Here is a 22,518-nt window from a genome sequence, read left to right as displayed (position 1 = left end):
ATGAAAATTCCCTTATTTCTCTCTGACAAACAAATATGCACTCTGCACCTCATGCCCTTAAACGTGTTCGTTCCTCTTACTACCTACGCGTTTCGCGCTGCTGCTGCTACCCAACCATTAATCCACCACCACGCCACCTACCATTTTACCACATACTTATCTTTTTTCACATGTCTTTCCTATCCTCTGCCTCAAGGCATTCCAGATGCAAGAAAATTCCCTTAATTTCTCACAGACAAACAAATATGACTCTGAAATTCAATGCCATTGAACGGGTTCGTCCTCTCTCCTTTAACCTACGCTTTTCTATGCCTGCCTGTGCTACCCAACCATTAACCACCACCAAGCACCTACCATTTTACCACATACTTATCCTTTCCACCATGTCTTTGCTCTCCTTGCCTCAGGCATGTCCAAATGCAAAGAAAATTCCTTTACTTCTCCCTGGACAAAACAAATATGCACTCTGCACATCAATGCCATTGAACGGGTTCGTCCCTCTCTCCTACCTACGCTTTTCCAAGCCTGCCTGCTGCTACCCAACCATTAATCCACCACCAAGCACCTACCATTTTACCACATACTTATCCTTTCACATGTCTTTGCTCTCCTCTGCCTCAAGGCATGTCCAAATGCAAAGAAAATTCCCTTAATTTCTCTCTGACAAACAAATATGCACTCTGCAAATCAATGCCATTGAACGGGTTCGTCCCTCTCTCCTACCTACGCTTTTCCAAGCCTGCCTGCTGCTACCCAACCATTAATCCACCACCAAGCACCTACCATTTTACCACATACTTATCCTTTCACATGTCTTTGCTCTCCTCTGCCTCAAGGCATGTCCAAATGCAAAGAAAATTCCCTTAATTTCTCTCTGACAAACAAATATGCACTCTGCACATCAATGCCATTGAACGGGTTCGTCCCTCTCTCCTACCTACGCTTTTCCAAGCCTGCCTGCTGCTACCCAACCATTAATCCACCACCAAGCACCTACCATTTTACCACATACTTATCCTTTCACATGTCTTTGCTCTCCTCTGCCTCAAGGCATGTCCAAATGCAAAGAAAATTCCCTTAATTTCTCTCTGACAAACAAATATGCACTCTGCAAATCAATGCCATTGAACGGGTTCGTCCCTCTCTCCTACCTACGCTTTTCCAAGCCTGCCTGCTGCTACCCAACCATTAATCCACCACCAAGCACCTACCATTTTACCACATACTTATCCTTTCACATGTCTTTGCTCTCCTCTGCCTCAAGGCATGTCCAAATGCAAAGAAAATTCCCTTAATTTCTCTCTGACAAACAAATATGCACTCTGCAAATCAATGCCATTGAACGGGTTCGTCCCTCTCTCCTACCTACGCTTTTCCAAGCCTGCCTGCTGCTACCCAACCATTAATCCACCACCAAGCACCTACCATTTTACCACATACTTATCCTTTCACATGTCTTTGCTCTCCTCTGCCTCAAGGCATGTCCAAATGCAAAGAAAATTCCCTTAATTTCTCTCTGACAAACAAATATGCACTCTGCAAATCAATGCCATTGAACGGGTTCGTCCCTCTCTCCTACCTACGCTTTTCCAAGCCTGCCTGCTGCTACCCAACCATTAATCCACCACCAAGCACCTACCATTTTACCACATACTTATCCTTTCACATGTCTTTGCTCTCCTCTGCCTCAAGGCATGTCCAAATGCAAAGAAAATTCCCTTAATTTCTCTCTGACAAACAAATATGCACTCTGCACATCAATGCCATTGAACGGGTTCGTCCCTCTCTCCTACCTACGCTTTTCCAAGCCTGCCTGCTGCTACCCAACCATTAATCCACCACCAAGCACCTACCATTTTACCACATACTTATCCTTTCACATGTCTTTGCTCTCCTCTGCCTCAAGGCATGTCCAAATGCAAAGAAAATTCCCTTAATTTCTCTCTGACAAACAAATATGCACTCTGCACATCAATGCCATTGAACGGGTTCGTCCCTCTCTCCTACCTACGCTTTTCCAAGCCTGCCTGCTGCTACCCAACCATTAATCCACCACCAAGCACCTACCATTTTACCACATACTTATCCTTTCACATGTCTTTGCTCTCCTCTGCCTCAAGGCATGTCCAAATGCAAAGAAAATTCCCTTAATTTCTCTCTGACAAACAAATATGCACTCTGCACATCAATGCCATTGAACGGGTTCGTCCCTCTCTCCTACCTACGCTTTTCCAAGCCTGCCTGCTGCTACCCAACCATTAATCCACCACCAAGCACCTACCATTTTACCACATACTTATCCTTTCACATGTCTTTGCTCTCCTCTGCCTCAAGGCATGTCCAAATGCAAAGAAAATTCCCTTAATTTCTCTCTGACAAACAAATATGCACTCTGCAAATCAATGCCATTGAACGGGTTCGTCCCTCTCTCCTACCTACGCTTTTCCAAGCCTGCCTGCTGCTACCCAACCATTAATCCACCACCAAGCACCTACCATTTTACCACATACTTATCCTTTCACATGTCTTTGCTCTCCTCTGCCTCAAGGCATGTCCAAATGCAAAGAAAATTCCCTTAATTTCTCTCTGACAAACAAATATGCACTCTGCAAATCAATGCCATTGAACGGGTTCGTCCCTCTCTCCTACCTACGCTTTTCCAAGCCTGCCTGCTGCTACCCAACCATTAATCCACCACCAAGCACCTACCATTTTACCACATACTTATCCTTTCACATGTCTTTGCTCTCCTCTGCCTCAAGGCATGTCCAAATGCAAAGAAAATTCCCTTAATTTCTCTCTGACAAACAAATATGCACTCTGCACATCAATGCCATTGAACGGGTTCGTCCCTCTCTCCTACCTACGCTTTTCCAAGCCTGCCTGCTGCTACCCAACCATTAATCCACCACCAAGCACCTACCATTTTACCACATACTTATCCTTTCACATGTCTTTGCTCTCCTCTGCCTCAAGGCATGTCCAAATGCAAAGAAAATTCCCTTAATTTCTCTCTGACAAACAAATATGCACTCTGCAAATCAATGCCATTGAACGGGTTCGTCCCTCTCTCCTACCTACGCTTTTCCAAGCCTGCCTGCTGCTACCCAACCATTAATCCACCACCAAGCACCTACCATTTTACCACATACTTATCCTTTCACATGTCTTTGCTCTCCTCTGCCTCAAGGCATGTCCAAATGCAAAGAAAATTCCCTTAATTTCTCTCTGACAAACAAATATGCACTCTGCACATCAATGCCATTGAACGGGTTCGTCCCTCTCTCCTACCTACGCTTTTCCAAGCCTGCCTGCTGCTACCCAACCATTAATCCACCACCAAGCACCTACCATTTTACCACATACTTATCCTTTCACATGTCTTTGCTCTCCTCTGCCTCAAGGCATGTCCAAATGCAAAGAAAATTCCCTTAATTTCTCTCTGACAAACAAATATGCACTCTGCAAATCAATGCCATTGAACGGGTTCGTCCCTCTCTCCTACCTACGCTTTTCCAAGCCTGCCTGCTGCTACCCAACCATTAATCCACCACCAAGCACCTACCATTTTACCACATACTTATCCTTTCACATGTCTTTGCTCTCCTCTGCCTCAAGGCATGTCCAAATGCAAAGAAAATTCCCTTAATTTCTCTCTGACAAACAAATATGCACTCTGCAAATCAATGCCATTGAACGGGTTCGTCCCTCTCTCCTACCTACGCTTTTCCAAGCCTGCCTGCTGCTACCCAACCATTAATCCACCACCAAGCACCTACCATTTTACCACATACTTATCCTTTCACATGTCTTTGCTCTCCTCTGCCTCAAGGCATGTCCAAATGCAAAGAAAATTCCCTTAATTTCTCTCTGACAAACAAATATGCACTCTGCAAATCAATGCCATTGAACGGGTTCGTCCCTCTCTCCTACCTACGCTTTTCCAAGCCTGCCTGCTGCTACCCAACCATTAATCCACCACCAAGCACCTACCATTTTACCACATACTTATCCTTTCACATGTCTTTGCTCTCCTCTGCCTCAAGGCATGTCCAAATGCAAAGAAAATTCCCTTAATTTCTCTCTGACAAACAAATATGCACTCTGCAAATCAATGCCATTGAACGGGTTCGTCCCTCTCTCCTACCTACGCTTTTCCAAGCCTGCCTGCTGCTACCCAACCATTAATCCACCACCAAGCACCTACCATTTTACCACATACTTATCCTTTCACATGTCTTTGCTCTCCTCTGCCTCAAGGCATGTCCAAATGCAAAGAAAATTCCCTTAATTTCTCTCTGACAAACAAATATGCACTCTGCAAATCAATGCCATTGAACGGGTTCGTCCCTCTCTCCTACCTACGCTTTTCCAAGCCTGCCTGCTGCTACCCAACCATTAATCCACCACCAAGCACCTACCATTTTACCACATACTTATCCTTTCACATGTCTTTGCTCTCCTCTGCCTCAAGGCATGTCCAAATGCAAAGAAAATTCCCTTAATTTCTCTCTGACAAACAAATATGCACTCTGCAAATCAATGCCATTGAACGGGTTCGTCCCTCTCTCCTACCTACGCTTTTCCAAGCCTGCCTGCTGCTACCCAACCATTAATCCACCACCAAGCACCTACCATTTTACCACATACTTATCCTTTCACATGTCTTTGCTCTCCTCTGCCTCAAGGCATGTCCAAATGCAAAGAAAATTCCCTTAATTTCTCTCTGACAAACAAATATGCACTCTGCAAATCAATGCCATTGAACGGGTTCGTCCCTCTCTCCTACCTACGCTTTTCCAAGCCTGCCTGCTGCTACCCAACCATTAATCCACCACCAAGCACCTACCATTTTACCACATACTTATCCTTTCACATGTCTTTGCTCTCCTCTGCCTCAAGGCATGTCCAAATGCAAAGAAAATTCCCTTAATTTCTCTCTGACAAACAAATATGCACTCTGCAAATCAATGCCATTGAACGGGTTCGTCCCTCTCTCCTACCTACGCTTTTCCAAGCCTGCCTGCTGCTACCCAACCATTAATCCACCACCAAGCACCTACCATTTTACCACATACTTATCCTTTCACATGTCTTTGCTCTCCTCTGCCTCAAGGCATGTCCAAATGCAAAGAAAATTCCCTTAATTTCTCTCTGACAAACAAATATGCACTCTGCACATCAATGCCATTGAACGGGTTCGTCCCTCTCTCCTACCTACGCTTTTCCAAGCCTGCCTGCTGCTACCCAACCATTAATCCACCACCAAGCACCTACCATTTTACCACATACTTATCCTTTCACATGTCTTTGCTCTCCTCTGCCTCAAGGCATGTCCAAATGCAAAGAAAATTCCCTTAATTTCTCTCTGACAAACAAATATGCACTCTGCAAATCAATGCCATTGAACGGGTTCGTCCCTCTCTCCTACCTACGCTTTTCCAAGCCTGCCTGCTGCTACCCAACCATTAATCCACCACCAAGCACCTACCATTTTACCACATACTTATCCTTTCACATGTCTTTGCTCTCCTCTGCCTCAAGGCATGTCCAAATGCAAAGAAAATTCCCTTAATTTCTCTCTGACAAACAAATATGCACTCTGCACATCAATGCCATTGAACGGGTTCGTCCCTCTCTCCTACCTACGCTTTTCCAAGCCTGCCTGCTGCTACCCAACCATTAATCCACCACCAAGCACCTACCATTTTACCACATACTTATCCTTTCACATGTCTTTGCTCTCCTCTGCCTCAAGGCATGTCCAAATGCAAAGAAAATTCCCTTAATTTCTCTCTGACAAACAAATATGCACTCTGCACATCAATGCCATTGAACGGGTTCGTCCCTCTCTCCTACCTACGCTTTTCCAAGCCTGCCTGCTGCTACCCAACCATTAATCCACCACCAAGCACCTACCATTTTACCACATACTTATCCTTTCACATGTCTTTGCTCTCCTCTGCCTCAAGGCATGTCCAAATGCAAAGAAAATTCCCTTAATTTCTCTCTGACAAACAAATATGCACTCTGCAAATCAATGCCATTGAACGGGTTCGTCCCTCTCTCCTACCTACGCTTTTCCAAGCCTGCCTGCTGCTACCCAACCATTAATCCACCACCAAGCACCTACCATTTTACCACATACTTATCCTTTCACATGTCTTTGCTCTCCTCTGCCTCAAGGCATGTCCAAATGCAAAGAAAATTCCCTTAATTTCTCTCTGACAAACAAATATGCACTCTGCAAATCAATGCCATTGAACGGGTTCGTCCCTCTCTCCTACCTACGCTTTTCCAAGCCTGCCTGCTGCTACCCAACCATTAATCCACCACCAAGCACCTACCATTTTACCACATACTTATCCTTTCACATGTCTTTGCTCTCCTCTGCCTCAAGGCATGTCCAAATGCAAAGAAAATTCCCTTAATTTCTCTCTGACAAACAAATATGCACTCTGCACATCAATGCCATTGAACGGGTTCGTCCCTCTCTCCTACCTACGCTTTTCCAAGCCTGCCTGCTGCTACCCAACCATTAATCCACCACCAAGCACCTACCATTTTACCACATACTTATCCTTTCACATGTCTTTGCTCTCCTCTGCCTCAAGGCATGTCCAAATGCAAAGAAAATTCCCTTAATTTCTCTCTGACAAACAAATATGCACTCTGCAAATCAATGCCATTGAACGGGTTCGTCCCTCTCTCCTACCTACGCTTTTCCAAGCCTGCCTGCTGCTACCCAACCATTAATCCACCACCAAGCACCTACCATTTTACCACATACTTATCCTTTCACATGTCTTTGCTCTCCTCTGCCTCAAGGCATGTCCAAATGCAAAGAAAATTCCCTTAATTTCTCTCTGACAAACAAATATGCACTCTGCAAATCAATGCCATTGAACGGGTTCGTCCCTCTCTCCTACCTACGCTTTTCCAAGCCTGCCTGCTGCTACCCAACCATTAATCCACCACCAAGCACCTACCATTTTACCACATACTTATCCTTTCACATGTCTTTGCTCTCCTCTGCCTCAAGGCATGTCCAAATGCAAAGAAAATTCCCTTAATTTCTCTCTGACAAACAAATATGCACTCTGCAAATCAATGCCATTGAACGGGTTCGTCCCTCTCTCCTACCTACGCTTTTCCAAGCCTGCCTGCTGCTACCCAACCATTAATCCACCACCAAGCACCTACCATTTTACCACATACTTATCCTTTCACATGTCTTTGCTCTCCTCTGCCTCAAGGCATGTCCAAATGCAAAGAAAATTCCCTTAATTTCTCTCTGACAAACAAATATGCACTCTGCACATCAATGCCATTGAACGGGTTCGTCCCTCTCTCCTACCTACGCTTTTCCAAGCCTGCCTGCTGCTACCCAACCATTAATCCACCACCAAGCACCTACCATTTTACCACATACTTATCCTTTCACATGTCTTTGCTCTCCTCTGCCTCAAGGCATGTCCAAATGCAAAGAAAATTCCCTTAATTTCTCTCTGACAAACAAATATGCACTCTGCACATCAATGCCATTGAACGGGTTCGTCCCTCTCTCCTACCTACGCTTTTCCAAGCCTGCCTGCTGCTACCCAACCATTAATCCACCACCAAGCACCTACCATTTTACCACATACTTATCCTTTCACATGTCTTTGCTCTCCTCTGCCTCAAGGCATGTCCAAATGCAAAGAAAATTCCCTTAATTTCTCTCTGACAAACAAATATGCACTCTGCACATCAATGCCATTGAACGGGTTCGTCCCTCTCTCCTACCTACGCTTTTCCAAGCCTGCCTGCTGCTACCCAACCATTAATCCACCACCAAGCACCTACCATTTTACCACATACTTATCCTTTCACATGTCTTTGCTCTCCTCTGCCTCAAGGCATGTCCAAATGCAAAGAAAATTCCCTTAATTTCTCTCTGACAAACAAATATGCACTCTGCACATCAATGCCATTGAACGGGTTCGTCCCTCTCTCCTACCTACGCTTTTCCAAGCCTGCCTGCTGCTACCCAACCATTAATCCACCACCAAGCACCTACCATTTTACCACATACTTATCCTTTCACATGTCTTTGCTCTCCTCTGCCTCAAGGCATGTCCAAATGCAAAGAAAATTCCCTTAATTTCTCTCTGACAAACAAATATGCACTCTGCAAATCAATGCCATTGAACGGGTTCGTCCCTCTCTCCTACCTACGCTTTTCCAAGCCTGCCTGCTGCTACCCAACCATTAATCCACCACCAAGCACCTACCATTTTACCACATACTTATCCTTTCACATGTCTTTGCTCTCCTCTGCCTCAAGGCATGTCCAAATGCAAAGAAAATTCCCTTAATTTCTCTCTGACAAACAAATATGCACTCTGCACATCAATGCCATTGAACGGGTTCGTCCCTCTCTCCTACCTACGCTTTTCCAAGCCTGCCTGCTGCTACCCAACCATTAATCCACCACCAAGCACCTACCATTTTACCACATACTTATCCTTTCACATGTCTTTGCTCTCCTCTGCCTCAAGGCATGTCCAAATGCAAAGAAAATTCCCTTAATTTCTCTCTGACAAACAAATATGCACTCTGCACATCAATGCCATTGAACGGGTTCGTCCCTCTCTCCTACCTACGCTTTTCCAAGCCTGCCTGCTGCTACCCAACCATTAATCCACCACCAAGCACCTACCATTTTACCACATACTTATCCTTTCACATGTCTTTGCTCTCCTCTGCCTCAAGGCATGTCCAAATGCAAAGAAAATTCCCTTAATTTCTCTCTGACAAACAAATATGCACTCTGCAAATCAATGCCATTGAACGGATTTGTCCCTCTCTCCTACCTACGCATTTCCAAGCCTGCCTGCTGCTACCCAACCATCAGCCTACTGGAGTCCATTGGGAAGACATTTGAAAGAATTATAAACAACAGACTTAGACTACACCTCACAAACAACAACCTACTCTCACACAAACAGTTTGGCTTTCACCAACATCGCTCCACACAAGATGAACTCAACATCATTACGAACTACATAACTACATAAGAAACAACACGCGGCCACGCAAAATGACCGCACTATTCACAAAAGATGTTGAAAAAGCCTTTGACACCGTGTGGCACGATGGATTGAGGTACAAACTAAGCACCCAATTCCAACTCCCACGCCCCACCATTAAGCTTCTCTCTAACTATCTTAGCAACAGAAAAACCCGAATCAAATACAGAAACACTTACTCAAGCTACTTCTTCCTTAATGCCGGTGTACCCCAAGGCTCCGTGCTGGCCCCCACTCTCTACACACTCTATTCAAATGATCTTCCCAATCCGATACACCCGGACTCCATCACTCTCCAGTATGCAGATGATGTCACACAGCTAATCAGAGCCAGAATCCTCACTCACTTAATCAATAGAGCCCAACAGGAAATTGACCACGTTTCGCTCTGGGAGTTAAAATGGAGGATTAAAACAAATCCTGCAAAATCCAACATATCCTACTTTAATGTACGTCAGAGATACAACATAACTAATGTCTACCTACACTCCCAAATACACCGTCAGGCGCCCATTCCTATCTCAAACACCAACATTGTCCTGGGCCTAAACTATGATGTACACCTTAGAATGAACCACCATCTACAATCCAGGGCGGCTATCGCGAGAGCGGAGCTCGCGAAATTGTATAGATTCAGAGAGGCGCAATTCAAAACCAAATTGCACCTCTACAAGGCATTAATACGACCTCTTATCACATACGCCCCATCAGCTCTCGAACTCGGAGCCAAATCCAACATCCGTGCACTCCAAGTCATCCAGAACAAAGCTCTACGTTGGATTTTTAACATCAAATGGCACGAGTTCGTCAGGAACACAGAACTTCACGAGAGAGCACGAATCCCTCCTCTAAACATCTACTGGAGGGAACTGTTTGAAAGACAAGTAGAGCGATTTCAAATTCATCACACGCACTGGATTGATTACTTCAACAATCTCCTGGGAATAGACCACCCAGGTAACATGTTCAATATACAACCTGGACAACATCCAGTGCCAATATATTAACGAACTAAAAACCTCTATAGATCTTACTGCTAAGTCCATGGAGGGAGAGTCTTGGTAACATCAGTGGCCATCAGTCAGAGATTTGATCCATCTCCTCGAATTTAAAAAAAAAAAAAAAAAAAAGCTGGGAACGTCTTGGTAACATCAGTGGCCATCAGTCAGACATCTGATCCATCTCCTAAAAAAAAAAAAAAAAAAAAATAAAAAAAACCCTTGGCCTCCGCTCTCATCACCACATTACTTCCAATGCAAGCTGGGTTGAGCCCTGGCCCTTTTCCTCCCACTAAAATTCACTTCCTCTTACAATTTCTTGCTCTTTCCCCCCTCTCCTTTCCCGCCCCTCCTCGGAAGGGACTTTTCTATCATCATTCATTCATTCATTCATTCATTCGCTCCTCGAACACTACTCGCTCATACGTACTACTACTGTAGTGACTGCTCCAGAAATGGCTCGAACCAAGCAGACTGCTCGCAAGTCTACAGGAGACAAGGCCCCTCGCAAACAGCTGGCCACTAAGGCAGCTCGTAAATCTGCTCCTGCTACCGGTGGTGTTAAGAAGCCTCACCGTTATAGGCCTGGAACTGTGGCTCTGCGTGAAATCCGACGTTACCAGAAAAGCACCGAGTTACTCATCAGAAAGCTACCCTTCCAGCGTCTTGTGCGAGAGATTGCACAAGACTTCAAGACAGATCTACGTTTCCAGTCGTCTGCCGTCATGGCCCTTCAGGAAGCCTCTGAAGCATACCTGGTGGGTCTCTTTGAAGATACCAACTTGTGCGCCATTCACGCCAAGCGTGTCACCATCATGCCCAAAGACATCCAGCTGGCACGTCGTATTCGAGGAGAACGCGCCTAAGCCACTCTTGGTCTTCCTCATTGGAAAAACTAGGCCCTTCTTAGGGCCAAAATCTAACTTGCAAAAGAATTTTTGATCATGACAACCAACCTCTCTCTCTCTCTCTCTCTACCTAATAAGAACAACTAATAGTAATTGTATTCGTGATAATAGTGATAACTAGTAGGTAGGTACTGCTGCTTTTCATTTAAAAGCTAGCTACCGGTAATTAATGCAAACAAGCGAAATTTAGTTAGGTAGGGTCCTGTGTCTTTTTTTTTTTTTTTTACTTTTATTTCCTTCCAGGCTAACCTACAATAGAAAAAAATCGTGATGTCGTTGATATCACTTTTCTAATTATTCATTATAAATAGTAGTATCATCATCATCATCATTTGGTCCAACAATGATCTCTTTTGTAATAATGTGTGGCTCCAATGGAGCCGAGTTTAGGGGAGGAAGAAGTAGGAACAACTTCTTACTTAGAAGAGGTGTACTTGGTAACAGCTTTTGTACCCTCGGACACGGCGTGCTTGGCCAGTTCACCAGGTAAAAGAAGTCGAACAGCAGTCTGGATCTCCCGACTGGTGATGGTGGAGCGTTTGTTGTAGTGGGCAAGGCGGGAAGCCTCAGCAGCGATACGTTCAAAAATGTCGTTCACGAAAGAGTTCATAATGGACATGGCCTTGGAAGAGATACCGGTGTCCGGGTGAACCTGTTTGAGAACCTTGTAGATGTAGATACTGTAGCTCTCCTTCCTCCTGCGTTTCTTCTTCTTATCGCCCTTAGCGATGGCTTTCTGAGCTTTTCCAGCCTTCTTGGCAGCCTTTCCTGATGCTTTGGGAGGCATAACGACGGCGACGGTAGTGAGTGAGGAGGTTACGTGGCGGCGATGATCGCGGCTAGAATGAGAAGCCACTCCCGAGCTTGGCCTTATATATGCCACAGGTTATTCAGCTTTTGCTCCTCGCCCAGGCCGAGCGCGCTCATTGGTTGTTTGGCGTCGGCCGCCGCCTCGCTTGATCCTGAGCGGGGGTATATAAGCGATGCTCGCACCAAATTGCTACGCATTCATTTTCTCTCTCTCTCGAGTAGAGAACTCTCTCAGCAGCAGCAGCAGTAGCCGTATTACTAGCACCACCATGTCAGGACGAGGCAAGGGAGGCAAAGTCAAGGGCAAGTCCAAGAGTCGCTCCAGTCGAGCGGGACTCCAGTTTCCCGTAGGTAGAATCCACCGCCTTCTGCGCAAGGGAAACTACGCCGAACGTGTCGGTGCTGGTGCCCCAGTCTACCTGGCAGCTGTCATGGAGTACCTGGCCGCTGAAGTACTAGAGTTAGCCGGTAACGCTGCCCGTGACAACAAGAAGACTCGTATCATCCCTCGTCACTTGCAGCTGGCCATCCGTAATGACGAGGAACTCAACAAGCTTCTCTCTGGTGTCACCATTGCCCAGGGAGGTGTCCTGCCTAACATTCAGGCTGTCCTCCTTCCCAAGAAGACGGAAAAGAAGTAGATGATCAAGATGATATAATCATGATGATGAACCAAAAAAATCAGGCTCCTCTTGGAGCCACAAATAAATTCTTAAAGGGATATCAAGCAAGACATACTCACTCACTCATAACTAACTCTATGCTTACTAACGTTATTAATCTTTCTATTTCTTTTCACTCCCTCATTCACAAGCGTATACTTTATAAAAAAATAGACACATATATATATATGAATTCATTTATTTTTATAAGCATAAGATAATAGATAAATTTCCATCTACAGACATGGTAAAATAGAATGAAAAGCCCTGCACGCTCTATTCCATCCATTTATTTAAGCTACCCCCAAAGACAAATCGATCATAAAAGAAAACCAAGAAGCAGGCAGACGGTTGGTTGGTCCGAGGGAGGGAGGGGCCAAACAAGAGATACACTACATTACATCCTTACGGATAATTTTCCACAACGATACAGGAGAATTACAACCTTACCACTAACCATAGTGTATAAAATAAAGCCTCCTCATTGGCAGATAACTATCAGCCAATGGCAAGCAAGTATTTCATTATATATATATAGGTACCCAGACCCGTTAAACCCGGAGAATTCTAGTTTTTCCAGTGAGTGAGTGTTGAAGTGGTGTCTCGACCACATGGTGACCACGTGGCTCATGGAGAATTAACCACCAGGCAGTAAACAGACAGAAGACAGAAGAAAGAAGAAAGAAGATAGAAGAAAGAAGATAGAAGATAGAAGAAAAGAAGATAAGAAGATACAAGTCGGAAACAAGAAGATAGAATAAGGAAGAAAGAAGACAGAAGACGAAGAAGAAAGAAGCGGATAATAGCTCCCACGTTGGTCCTTCCCGTGGGAGACAGCTCCGGTGACCCGACCAGTGACCTGACGCCGGTAGGCTAACACCTCACCACGACCCACGCCGCAGTGCTGCCTCCAGTACATCTTTCATCGAATTTCATTCCATTTTTTCTCTTTTATCATCCATCATCTATCTTACGACCGTTAGGCTTGGGCAATCCCCATCCCAGCTTCCCCACCCCATTCTGGAAAACTCATTTTCCTGAGGAGTGGAGGCTTGGAGTGGACCTGTTCTCACCTGACGGGGCGGAGACCCTCTCACTCTCACCCACTCTCTCTACCCTGGACCGCCGAGCGTCCCAGACCCACATTTTTTTAAGTAGCAGAACACTGATGCCACCAAAATGCCGCCCGACATACGACTTAAATTCATAAAACCTGATTGTCCCCCCCCATCCACGTTCGAACTCCTATCCATAGTATTCAAGACAACGCAGATACGTCCCACTAGGGTAATTCAATTCCCTACTAATAAGTTTCTATTCAAAACCTGCTTAGGCAAAGATAGCGATTTAGACACAATCCTATCCAAGCCTCTCCTCGACGTACTTTCTAAAAATCACTACCAAATCGTTCAAGACCGTCCCCTTCAAGCTAGATGCACCGTTGTTGCTTATAATGTCGATGCGTCTATCTTGTCCCTCAACCCCTTGGAGATTGCTGAAGCCATCAATGGCGAAAATAACGAAGTTAACGTCATTAGTGTTTACAAACCCAGTAACTCCAGGACACTAAAAATTCAATGCACCAATCCGACCGAGGCCGATCGCCTGCTCTCCCGAGGAATCCTGTTTCCCATGATCTCGATGCCCGCAAAATCCCTAAAAAAGGAAGAATTTATCGACGTCCGGCAATGCTTTAAATGTTTGCAATTCGGACACGAAACAAAGAACTGTAAGGAACCCCACCAAACCTGTAGCCAATGCGCGGAAACTGGTCATGGTTACCGTGAATGCAAGGTTCAGACAGCGAAGTGCGTCAACTGCAAAGGCAATCACGTTGCTGTATCTGGACTGTGCCCAAGCAAAAAGAAGCAACTTCGTGAAGTGCGTCAAGCACAAAAATCCGACTCACCTCCTTCCACAAACCCTCACCTCTATGCAACAGTGGCTGCTGCTGCTGCTCCTCCCCCTGCCACCCAAGCCTCTCCTACCCCATCCACGAACTCCTCAGACCTCCTCACCCTACAAGGCAGGATGCACGCGTGCCACCTGAAGCCATTATTCCTGAGCGGGGAAGACAAGTCGGAGTTTATTCGAATTTTCGACTTGTTGCTTGCTCACAACAACTTACCAAATGTACAAACTCCACCTGAACTCCTCAGCTCCACTTCCAACAACCATCCCTCTCCGACCCCTGTCTTGTCAGCCACCCTGACCCCTAACGAAACCGTATCCCCCAGCAACACTCCCAACTCTCCCCCAACAACTCAACCTGTCACCCTCCCAACTTCCAATACCCCCTCCGTCCCCCCTAACACAACTCCATCCACAACCCCCCAACCCAACACCAACAATCCTACTGCCCCCCCTGAACCTTCACACACCAATCTCCCCCTCCACCCACCCCCTCCCTACCTACGCCTAACCCTCCCAGAGTTGCCCCAAAACCTAACCTTGCCAACATACCTGACAACCCTCCTCTGGTCGAACCCGACATTCAAATAGTCGACGTACACCCTCTCCCCCCCCCTCTCACCTCCCCTCCCTCCTCCCCTCTCTCCTCTCCTCTCACCCCCCCTGAACCCTCACCAGAGAACTCCCGACTCGTTACCAGAAGCATGCTCAATGTTAGACACCTCAACGGTGGGACAACGACCCTCGACACTAAACTTAGAAGGACGCCGAACTTCCAAAAATCGTAAATGCTTAAGATCTTACAATTTAACGTGCGTAGCTATCGCAGTAACCGTTACCTGATTGCCACACTTCTCGAAGAGAAGAGACCCGATGTTGTGATACTTAACAGCCCATGTATCACCAACGGGTACAAGATTAGACATCACGGGTACACATCACGACAGTCTCCAGACAGTAGACACGAGGGAGTCGCCATCCTCACACGCAACACCATCGAACACGAATACCTCGCCACCTCATGGCAATACGAACACTTTCTAGCAGTCAAGATAAAAACAATACATGGCTTGATTATCTTCTGCACCACATACTCTCGACCCAACACTACCATTCCACTTCATGATCTCTACACAGTCTTCAACCACACACATATCCCAGTGTACCTTCTAGCTGACCTCAACGCCCAACACAGAACCTTCCACCACAACAGAAACAATTCTCATGGTGATGACTTATTCACTCTATACTCTTACAAACGTCTTAACTTCCTTGGACCTTACTTCCACACTGTCTTCACTGGCCAAGGAGGAAAAGGCAGACCTGATCTTGTCTTCTCCAACAGAGCCAGCAATTATCTTCATAATTACTTGTCTCCAGGACCACTGTGTGGTTCCGACCACATCCCTATCCTTCTTCATCTCTCGCCTAACCCTATCCTCGTCCCATCACCCTCACACTACAACTACAAAAGAGCGGACTGGGAGAGCTTCAAAGACACTCTCTCCAACTGCACATACACCACAAATTATGAAAACCACCCAATAACACTAATAGACACAGAAATAGAACATATACATGGAACAATCACACAGGCAGCTAACAACTCTATCCCCAAATCTTCATACACTTCAAGATATTCCTTCTTTCCTTCTCCAAAAACAAAAAGACTTCTGTCGTGCTACCGTCGACGCTTCGAACAAAACAGACGTCGATTGGGCCTAGTACAATGGGACCTCACATCCCTACGAAACCACACACTCAACAGCCTTCTAGAAGACCACAATAGACACTGGAAATCTCTTATCACCACAACAGAACTACACCGTATCAAATCTCCTCGAGAATTTTGGAACAGAATCCGAAAACTCAAAGGAGCACCGATAACAGACTTCGATGGGCTAAAAGACAACAACACCCTACACCATAACCCACAAGACATTGCCAACATTTTTCAAAAACACTGGGAAGGTATCTTTCACCCGCACCCACCTCACCCTCTGGCGTACGAAAACACTCAATTTGTCACACAACACATACAAAACAGACCCACTCACTTCTACCCAGAACAGATCATACATCTCCAATCGCTTTCACACGACCACCTACTCACAACTCCCATAAGATCGATCGAGGTCAAATTCCTCCTTCTCAAATCACCCAAAGTAGCCCCAGGTAACTCAGGCATTGGTTACCAACTACTCACACAACTCCCCAACAACACAATTAGAGCCATCACCTCCCTCTTCAACGCGGCACTAGCCTCTGGCTATTTTCCCGCGGCTTTCAAAACAGCAACAACCATAATGATTCACAAACCCAACAAAACCAACAGAGACCCCATGAACTACAGACCCATCAGCCTACTGGAGTCCATTGGGAAGACATTTGAAAGAATTATAAACAACAGACTTAGACAACACCTCACAAACAACAACCTACTCTCACACAAACAGTTTGGCTTTCACCAACATCGCTCCACACAAGATGAACTCAACATCATTACGAACTACATAAGAAACAACACGCGGCCACGCAAAATGACCGCACTATTCACAAAAGATGTTGAAAAAGCCTTTGACACCGTGTGGCACGATGGATTGAGGTACAAACTAAGCACCCAATTCCAACTCCCACGCCCCACCATTAAGCTTCTCTCTAACTATCTTAGCAACAGAAAAACCCGAATCAAATACAGAAACACTTACTCAAACTACTTCTTCCTTAATGCCGGTGTACCCCAAGGCTCCGTGCTGGCCCCCACTCTCTACACACTCTATTCAAATGATCTTCCCAATCCGATACACCCGGACTCCATCACTCTCCAGTATGCAGATGATGTCACACAGCTAATCAGAGCCAGAATCCTCACTCACTTAATCAATAGAGCCCAACAGGAAATTGACCACGTTTCGCTCTGGGAGTTAAAATGGAGGATTAAAACAAATCCTGCAAAATCCAACATATCCTACTTTAATGTACGTCAGAGATACAACATAACTAATGTCTACCTACACTCCCAAATACACCGTCAGGCGCCCATTCCTATCTCAAACACCAACATTGTCCTGGGCCTAAACTATGATGTACACCTGAGAATGAACCACCATCTACAATCCAGGGCGGCTATCGCGAGAGCGGAGCTCGCGAAATTGTATAGATTCAGAGAGGCGCAATTCAAAACCAAATTGCACCTCTACAAGGCATTAATACGACCTCTTATCACATACGCCCCATCAGCTCTCGAACTCGGAGCCGAATCCAACATCCGTGCACTCCAAGTCATCCAGAACAAAGCTCTACGTTGGATTTTTAACATCAAATGGCACGAGTTCGTCAGGAACACAGTACTTCACGAGAGAGCACGAATCCCTCCTCTAAACATCTACTGGAGGGAACCGTTTGAAAGACAAGTAGAGCGATTTCAAATTCATCACACGCACTGGATTGATTACTTCAACAATCTCCTGGGAATAGACCACCCAGGTAACATGTTCAATATACAACCTGGACAACATCCAGTGCCAATATATTAACGAACTAAAAACCTCTATAGATCTTACTGCTAAGTCCATGGAGGAAGAGTCTTGGTAACATCAGTGGCCATCAGTCAGAAATTTGATCCATCTCCTCGAATTTAAAAAAAAAAAAAAAAAAAGTCCGGGAACGTCTTGGTAACATCAGTGGCCATCAGTCAGACATCTGATCCATATCCTAAAAAAAAAGAAAAAAAAACCCCTTGGCCTCCGCTCTCATCACCACATTTCTTCCAATGCAAGCTGGGTTGAGCCCTGGCCCTTTTCCTCCCACTAAAATTCACTTCCTCTTACAATTTCTTGCTCTTTCCCCCCTCTCCTTTCCCGCCCCTCCTCGGAAGGGACTTTTCTATCATCATTCATTCATTCATTCATCATCGCTCCTCGAACACTACTCGCTCATACGTACTACTACTGTAGTGACTGCTCCAGAAATGGCTCGAATCAAGCAGACTGCTCGCAAGTGTACAGGAGGCAAGGCCCCTCGCAAACAGTTGGCCACTAAGGCAGCTCGTAAATCTGCTCCTGCTACCGGTGGTGTTAAGAAGCCTCACCGTTATAGGCCTGGAACTGTGGCTCTGCGTGAAATCCGACGTTACCAGAAAAGCACCGAGTTACTCATCAGAAAGCTACCCTTCCAGCGTCTTGTGCGAGAGATTGCACAAGACTTCAAGACAGATCTACGTTTCCAGTCGTCTGCCGTCATGGCCCTTCAGGAAGCCTCTGAAGCATACCTGGTGGGTCTCTTTGAAGATACCAACTTGTGCGCCATTCACGCCAAGCGTGTCACCATCATGCCCAAAGACATTAAGCTGGCACGTCATATTCGAGAAGAACGCGCCTAAGCCACTCTTGTTGGTCTTCCTCATTGGAAAAACTAGGCCCTTCTTAGGGCCAAAATCTAACTTGCAAAAGAATTTTTGATCATGACAACCAACCTCTCTCTCTCTCTCTCTCTCTCTACCTAATAAGAACAGCTAATAGTAATTGTATTCGTGATAATAGTGATAACTAGTAGGTACTGCTGCTTTTCATTTAAAAGCTAGCTACCGGTAATTAATGCAAACAAGCGAAATTTAGTTAGGTAGGGTCCTGTTTTTTTTTTTTTTTTACTTTTATTTCCTTCCAGGCTAACCTACAATAGAAAAAAATCGTGATGTCGTTGATATCACTTTTCTAATTATTCATTATAAATAGTAGTATCATCATCATCATCATTTGGTCCAACAATGATCTCTTTTGTAATAATGTGTGGCTCCAATGGAGCCGAGTTTAGGGGAGGAAGAAGTAGGAACAACTTCTTACTTAGAAGAGGTGTACTTGGTAACAGCTTTTGTACCCTCGGACACGGCGTGCTTGGCCAGTTCACCAGGTAAAAGAAGTCGAACAGCAGTCTGGATCTCCCGACTGGTGATGGTGGAGCGTTTGTTGTAGTGGGCAAGGCGGGAAGCCTCAGCAGCGATACGTTCAAAAATGTCGTTCACGAAAGAGTTCATAATGGACATGGCCTTGGAAAAGATACCGGTGTCCGGGTGAACCTGTTTGAGAACCTTGTAGATGTAGATACTGTAGCTCTCCTTCCTCCTGCGCTTCTTCTTCTTATCGCCCTTAGCGATGGCTTTCTGAGCTTTTCCAGCCTTCTTGGCAGCCTTTCCTGATGCTTTGGGAGGCATAACGACGGCGACGGTAGTGAGTGAGGAGGTTACGTGGCGGCGATGATCGCGGCTAGAATGAGAAGCCACTCCCGAGCTTGGCCTTATATATGCCACAGGTTACTCAGCTTTTGCTCCTCGCCCAGGCCGAGCGCGCTCATTGGTTGTTTGGCGTCGGCCGCCGCCTCGCTTGATCCTGAGCGGGGGTATATAAGCGATGCTCGCACCAAATTGCTACGCATTCATTTTCTCTCTCTCTCGAGTAGAGAACTCTCTCTCTCAGCAGCAGCAGCAGCAGCAGCAGTAGCCGTATTACTAGCACCACCATGTCAGGACGAGGCAAGGGAGGCAAAGTCAAGGGCAAGTCCAAGAGTCGCTCCAGTCGAGCGGGACTCCAGTTTCACGTAGGTAGAATCCACCGCCTTCTGCGCAAGGGAAACTACGCCGAACGTGTTGGTGCTGGTGCCCCAGTCTACCTGGCAGCTGTCATGGAGTACCTGGCCGCTGAAGTACTAGAGTTAGCCGGTAACGCTGCCCGTGACAACAAGAAGACTCGTATCATCCCTCGTCACTTGCAGCTGGCAATCCGTAATGACGAGGAACTCAACAAGCTTCTCTCTGGTGTCACCATTGCCCAGGGAGGTGTCCTGCCTAACATTCAGGCTGTCCTCCTTCCCAAGAAGACGGAAAAGAAGTAGATGATCAAGATGATATAATCATGATGATGAACCAAAAAAATCAGGCTCCTCTTGGAGCCACAAATAAATTCTTAAAGGGATATCAAGCAAGACATACTCACTCATAACTAACTCTATGCTTACTAACGTTATTAATCTTTCTATTTCTTTTCACTCCCTCATTCACAAGCGTATACTTTATAAAAAAATAGACACACACATATATATATGAATTCATTTATCTTTATAAGCATAAGATAATAGATAAATTTCCATCTACAGACATCGTAAAATAGAATGAAAAGCCCTGCACGCTCTATACCATCCATTTATTTAAGCGACCCCCAAATACAAATCGATCATAAAAGAAAACCAAGAAGCAGGCAGACGGTTGGTTGGTCGGAGGGAGGGAGGGGCCAAACAAGAGATACACTACATTACATCCTTACGGATAATTTTCCACAACGATACAGGAGAATTACAACCTTACAGCTAACCATAGTGTATAAAATAAAGCCTCCTCATTGGCAGAAAACTATCAGCCAATGGCAAGCAAGTATTTCATTATATATATAGGTACCCAGACCCGTTAAACCCCTTTTTCAAACCTCCAGTCTCTGAAAAACATGGGATTGAACGGGTTCGTCCCTCTCTCCTACCTACGCTTTTCCAAGCCTGCCTGCTGCTACCCAACCATTAATCCACCACCAAGCACCTACCATTTTACCACATACTTATCCTTTCACATGTCTTTGCTCTCCTCTGCCTCAAGGCATTTCCAAATGCAAAGAAAATTCCCTTAATTTCTCTCTGAAAAACAAATATGCACTCTGCAAATCAATGCCATTGAACGGGTTCGTCCCTCTCTCCTACCTACGCTTTTCCAAGCCTGCCTGCTGCTACCCAACCATTAATCCACCACCAAGCACCTACCATTTTACCACATACTTATCCTTTCACATGTCTTTGCTCTCCTCTGCCTCAAGGCATGTCCAAATGCAAAGAAAATTCCCTTAATTTCTCTCTGACAAACAAATATACACTCTGCAAATCAATGCCATTGAACGGGTTCGTCCCTCTCTCCTACCTACGCTTTTCCAAGCCTGCCTGCTGCTACCCAACCATTAATCCACCACCAAGCACCTACCATTTTACCACATACTTATCCTTTCACATGTCTTTGCTCTCCTCTGCCTCAAGGCATGTCCAAATGCAAAGAAAATTCCCTTAATTTCTCTCTGACAAACAAATATGCACTCTGCAAATCAATGCCATTGAACGGGTTCGTCCCTCTCTCCTACCTACGCTTTTCCAAGCCTGCCTGCTGCTACCCAACCATTAATCCACCACCAAGCACCTACCATTTTACCACATACTTATCCTTTCACATGTCTTTGCTCTCCTCTGCCTCAAGTCATGTCCAAATGCAAATAAAATTCCCTTAATTTCTCTCTGACAAACAAATATGCACTCTGCAAATTAATGCCATTGAAAGGGTTCGTCCCTCTCTCCTACCTACGCTTTTCCAAGACTGCCTGCTGCTACCCAACCATTAATCCATCACCAAGCACCTACCATTTTACCACATACTTATCCTTTCACATGTCTTTGCTCTCCTCTGCCTCAAGGCATGTCCAAAAGCAAAGAAAATTCCTTTAATTTCTCTCTGACAAACAAATATGCACTCTGCACATCAATGCCATTGAACGGGTTCGTCCCTCTCTCCTACCTACGCTTTTCCAAGCCTGCCTGCTGCAACCCAACCATTAATCCACCACCAAGCACCTACCATTTTACCACATACTTATCTTTTCACATGTCTTTGCTCTCCTCTGCCTCAAGGCATGTCCAAATGCAAAGAAAATTCCCTTAATTTCTCTCTGACAAACAAATATGCACTCTGCAAATCAATGCCATTGAACGGATTCGTCCCTCTCTCCTACCTACGCTTTTCCAAGCCTGCCTGCCTGCTGCTACCCAACCATTAATCCATCACCAAGCACCCACCATTTTACCACATACTTATCCTTTCACATGTCTTTGCTCTCCTCTGCCTCAAGGCATGTCCAAATGCAAAGAAAATTCCCTTAATTTCTCTCTGACAAACAAATATGCACTCTGCACATCAATGCCATTGAACGAGTTCGTCCCTCTCTCCTACCTACGCTTTTCCAAGCCTGCCTGCTGCTACCCAACCATTAATCCACCACCAAGCACCTACCATTTTACCACATACTTATCCTTTCACATGTCTTTGCTCTCCTCTGCCTCAAGGCATGTCCAAATGCAAAAA

The 22,518-nt window shown here is 45.5% G+C and overlaps 6 protein-coding genes across 6 annotated transcripts; 4 read left to right on the top strand and 2 right to left on the bottom strand.

The window, feature by feature from the left end:
• Window positions 1–10,509: 10,509 nt before the first annotated feature.
• Window positions 10,510–10,939, top strand: LOC139763723 (histone H3-like). The gene has a single exon (XM_071690046.1). The coding sequence runs from the start codon at window positions 10,525–10,527 to the stop codon at window positions 10,933–10,935; it is 411 nt and encodes a 136-aa protein (XP_071546147.1). The 5' UTR covers window positions 10,510–10,524; the 3' UTR covers window positions 10,936–10,939.
• Window positions 10,940–11,341: 402 nt separating this feature from the next.
• Window positions 11,342–11,787, bottom strand: LOC139763569 (histone H2B). Its single transcript, XM_071689774.1, has one exon. The coding sequence runs from the start codon at window positions 11,762–11,764 to the stop codon at window positions 11,393–11,395; it is 372 nt and encodes a 123-aa protein (XP_071545875.1). The 5' UTR covers window positions 11,765–11,787; the 3' UTR covers window positions 11,342–11,392.
• Window positions 11,788–11,986: 199 nt separating this feature from the next.
• Window positions 11,987–12,496, top strand: LOC139763568 (histone H2A). Its single transcript, XM_071689773.1, has one exon. It carries the CDS (start codon window positions 12,057–12,059, stop codon window positions 12,426–12,428), a length of 372 nt encoding a protein of 123 aa, XP_071545874.1. The 5' UTR covers window positions 11,987–12,056; the 3' UTR covers window positions 12,429–12,496.
• A 5,819-nt stretch (window positions 12,497–18,315) lies between these two features.
• Window positions 18,316–18,741, top strand: LOC139763707 (histone H3-like). Its single transcript, XM_071690030.1, has one exon. It carries the CDS (start codon window positions 18,331–18,333, stop codon window positions 18,739–18,741), a length of 411 nt encoding a protein of 136 aa, XP_071546131.1. The 5' UTR covers window positions 18,316–18,330.
• Window positions 18,742–19,133: 392 nt separating this feature from the next.
• LOC139763566 (histone H2B-like) lies at window positions 19,134–19,711 on the bottom strand. The gene has a single exon (XM_071689771.1). The coding sequence runs from the start codon at window positions 19,567–19,569 to the stop codon at window positions 19,198–19,200; it is 372 nt and encodes a 123-aa protein (XP_071545872.1). The 5' UTR covers window positions 19,570–19,711; the 3' UTR covers window positions 19,134–19,197.
• A 45-nt stretch (window positions 19,712–19,756) lies between these two features.
• On the top strand, window positions 19,757–20,314 carry LOC139763567 (histone H2A-like). The gene has a single exon (XM_071689772.1). The coding sequence runs from the start codon at window positions 19,875–19,877 to the stop codon at window positions 20,244–20,246; it is 372 nt and encodes a 123-aa protein (XP_071545873.1). The 5' UTR covers window positions 19,757–19,874; the 3' UTR covers window positions 20,247–20,314.
• The last annotated feature ends 2,204 nt before the right edge of the window (window positions 20,315–22,518 follow it).

Source organism: Panulirus ornatus, chromosome 47, assembly GCF_036320965.1.
Source record: "Panulirus ornatus isolate Po-2019 chromosome 47, ASM3632096v1, whole genome shotgun sequence".
Classification (NCBI taxonomy): Eukaryota; Metazoa; Arthropoda; class Malacostraca; order Decapoda; family Palinuridae; genus Panulirus; species Panulirus ornatus.
The sequence above is the reverse complement of the archived record's forward strand: the minus strand, read 5'-3'. Positions and strand labels throughout refer to the sequence as shown.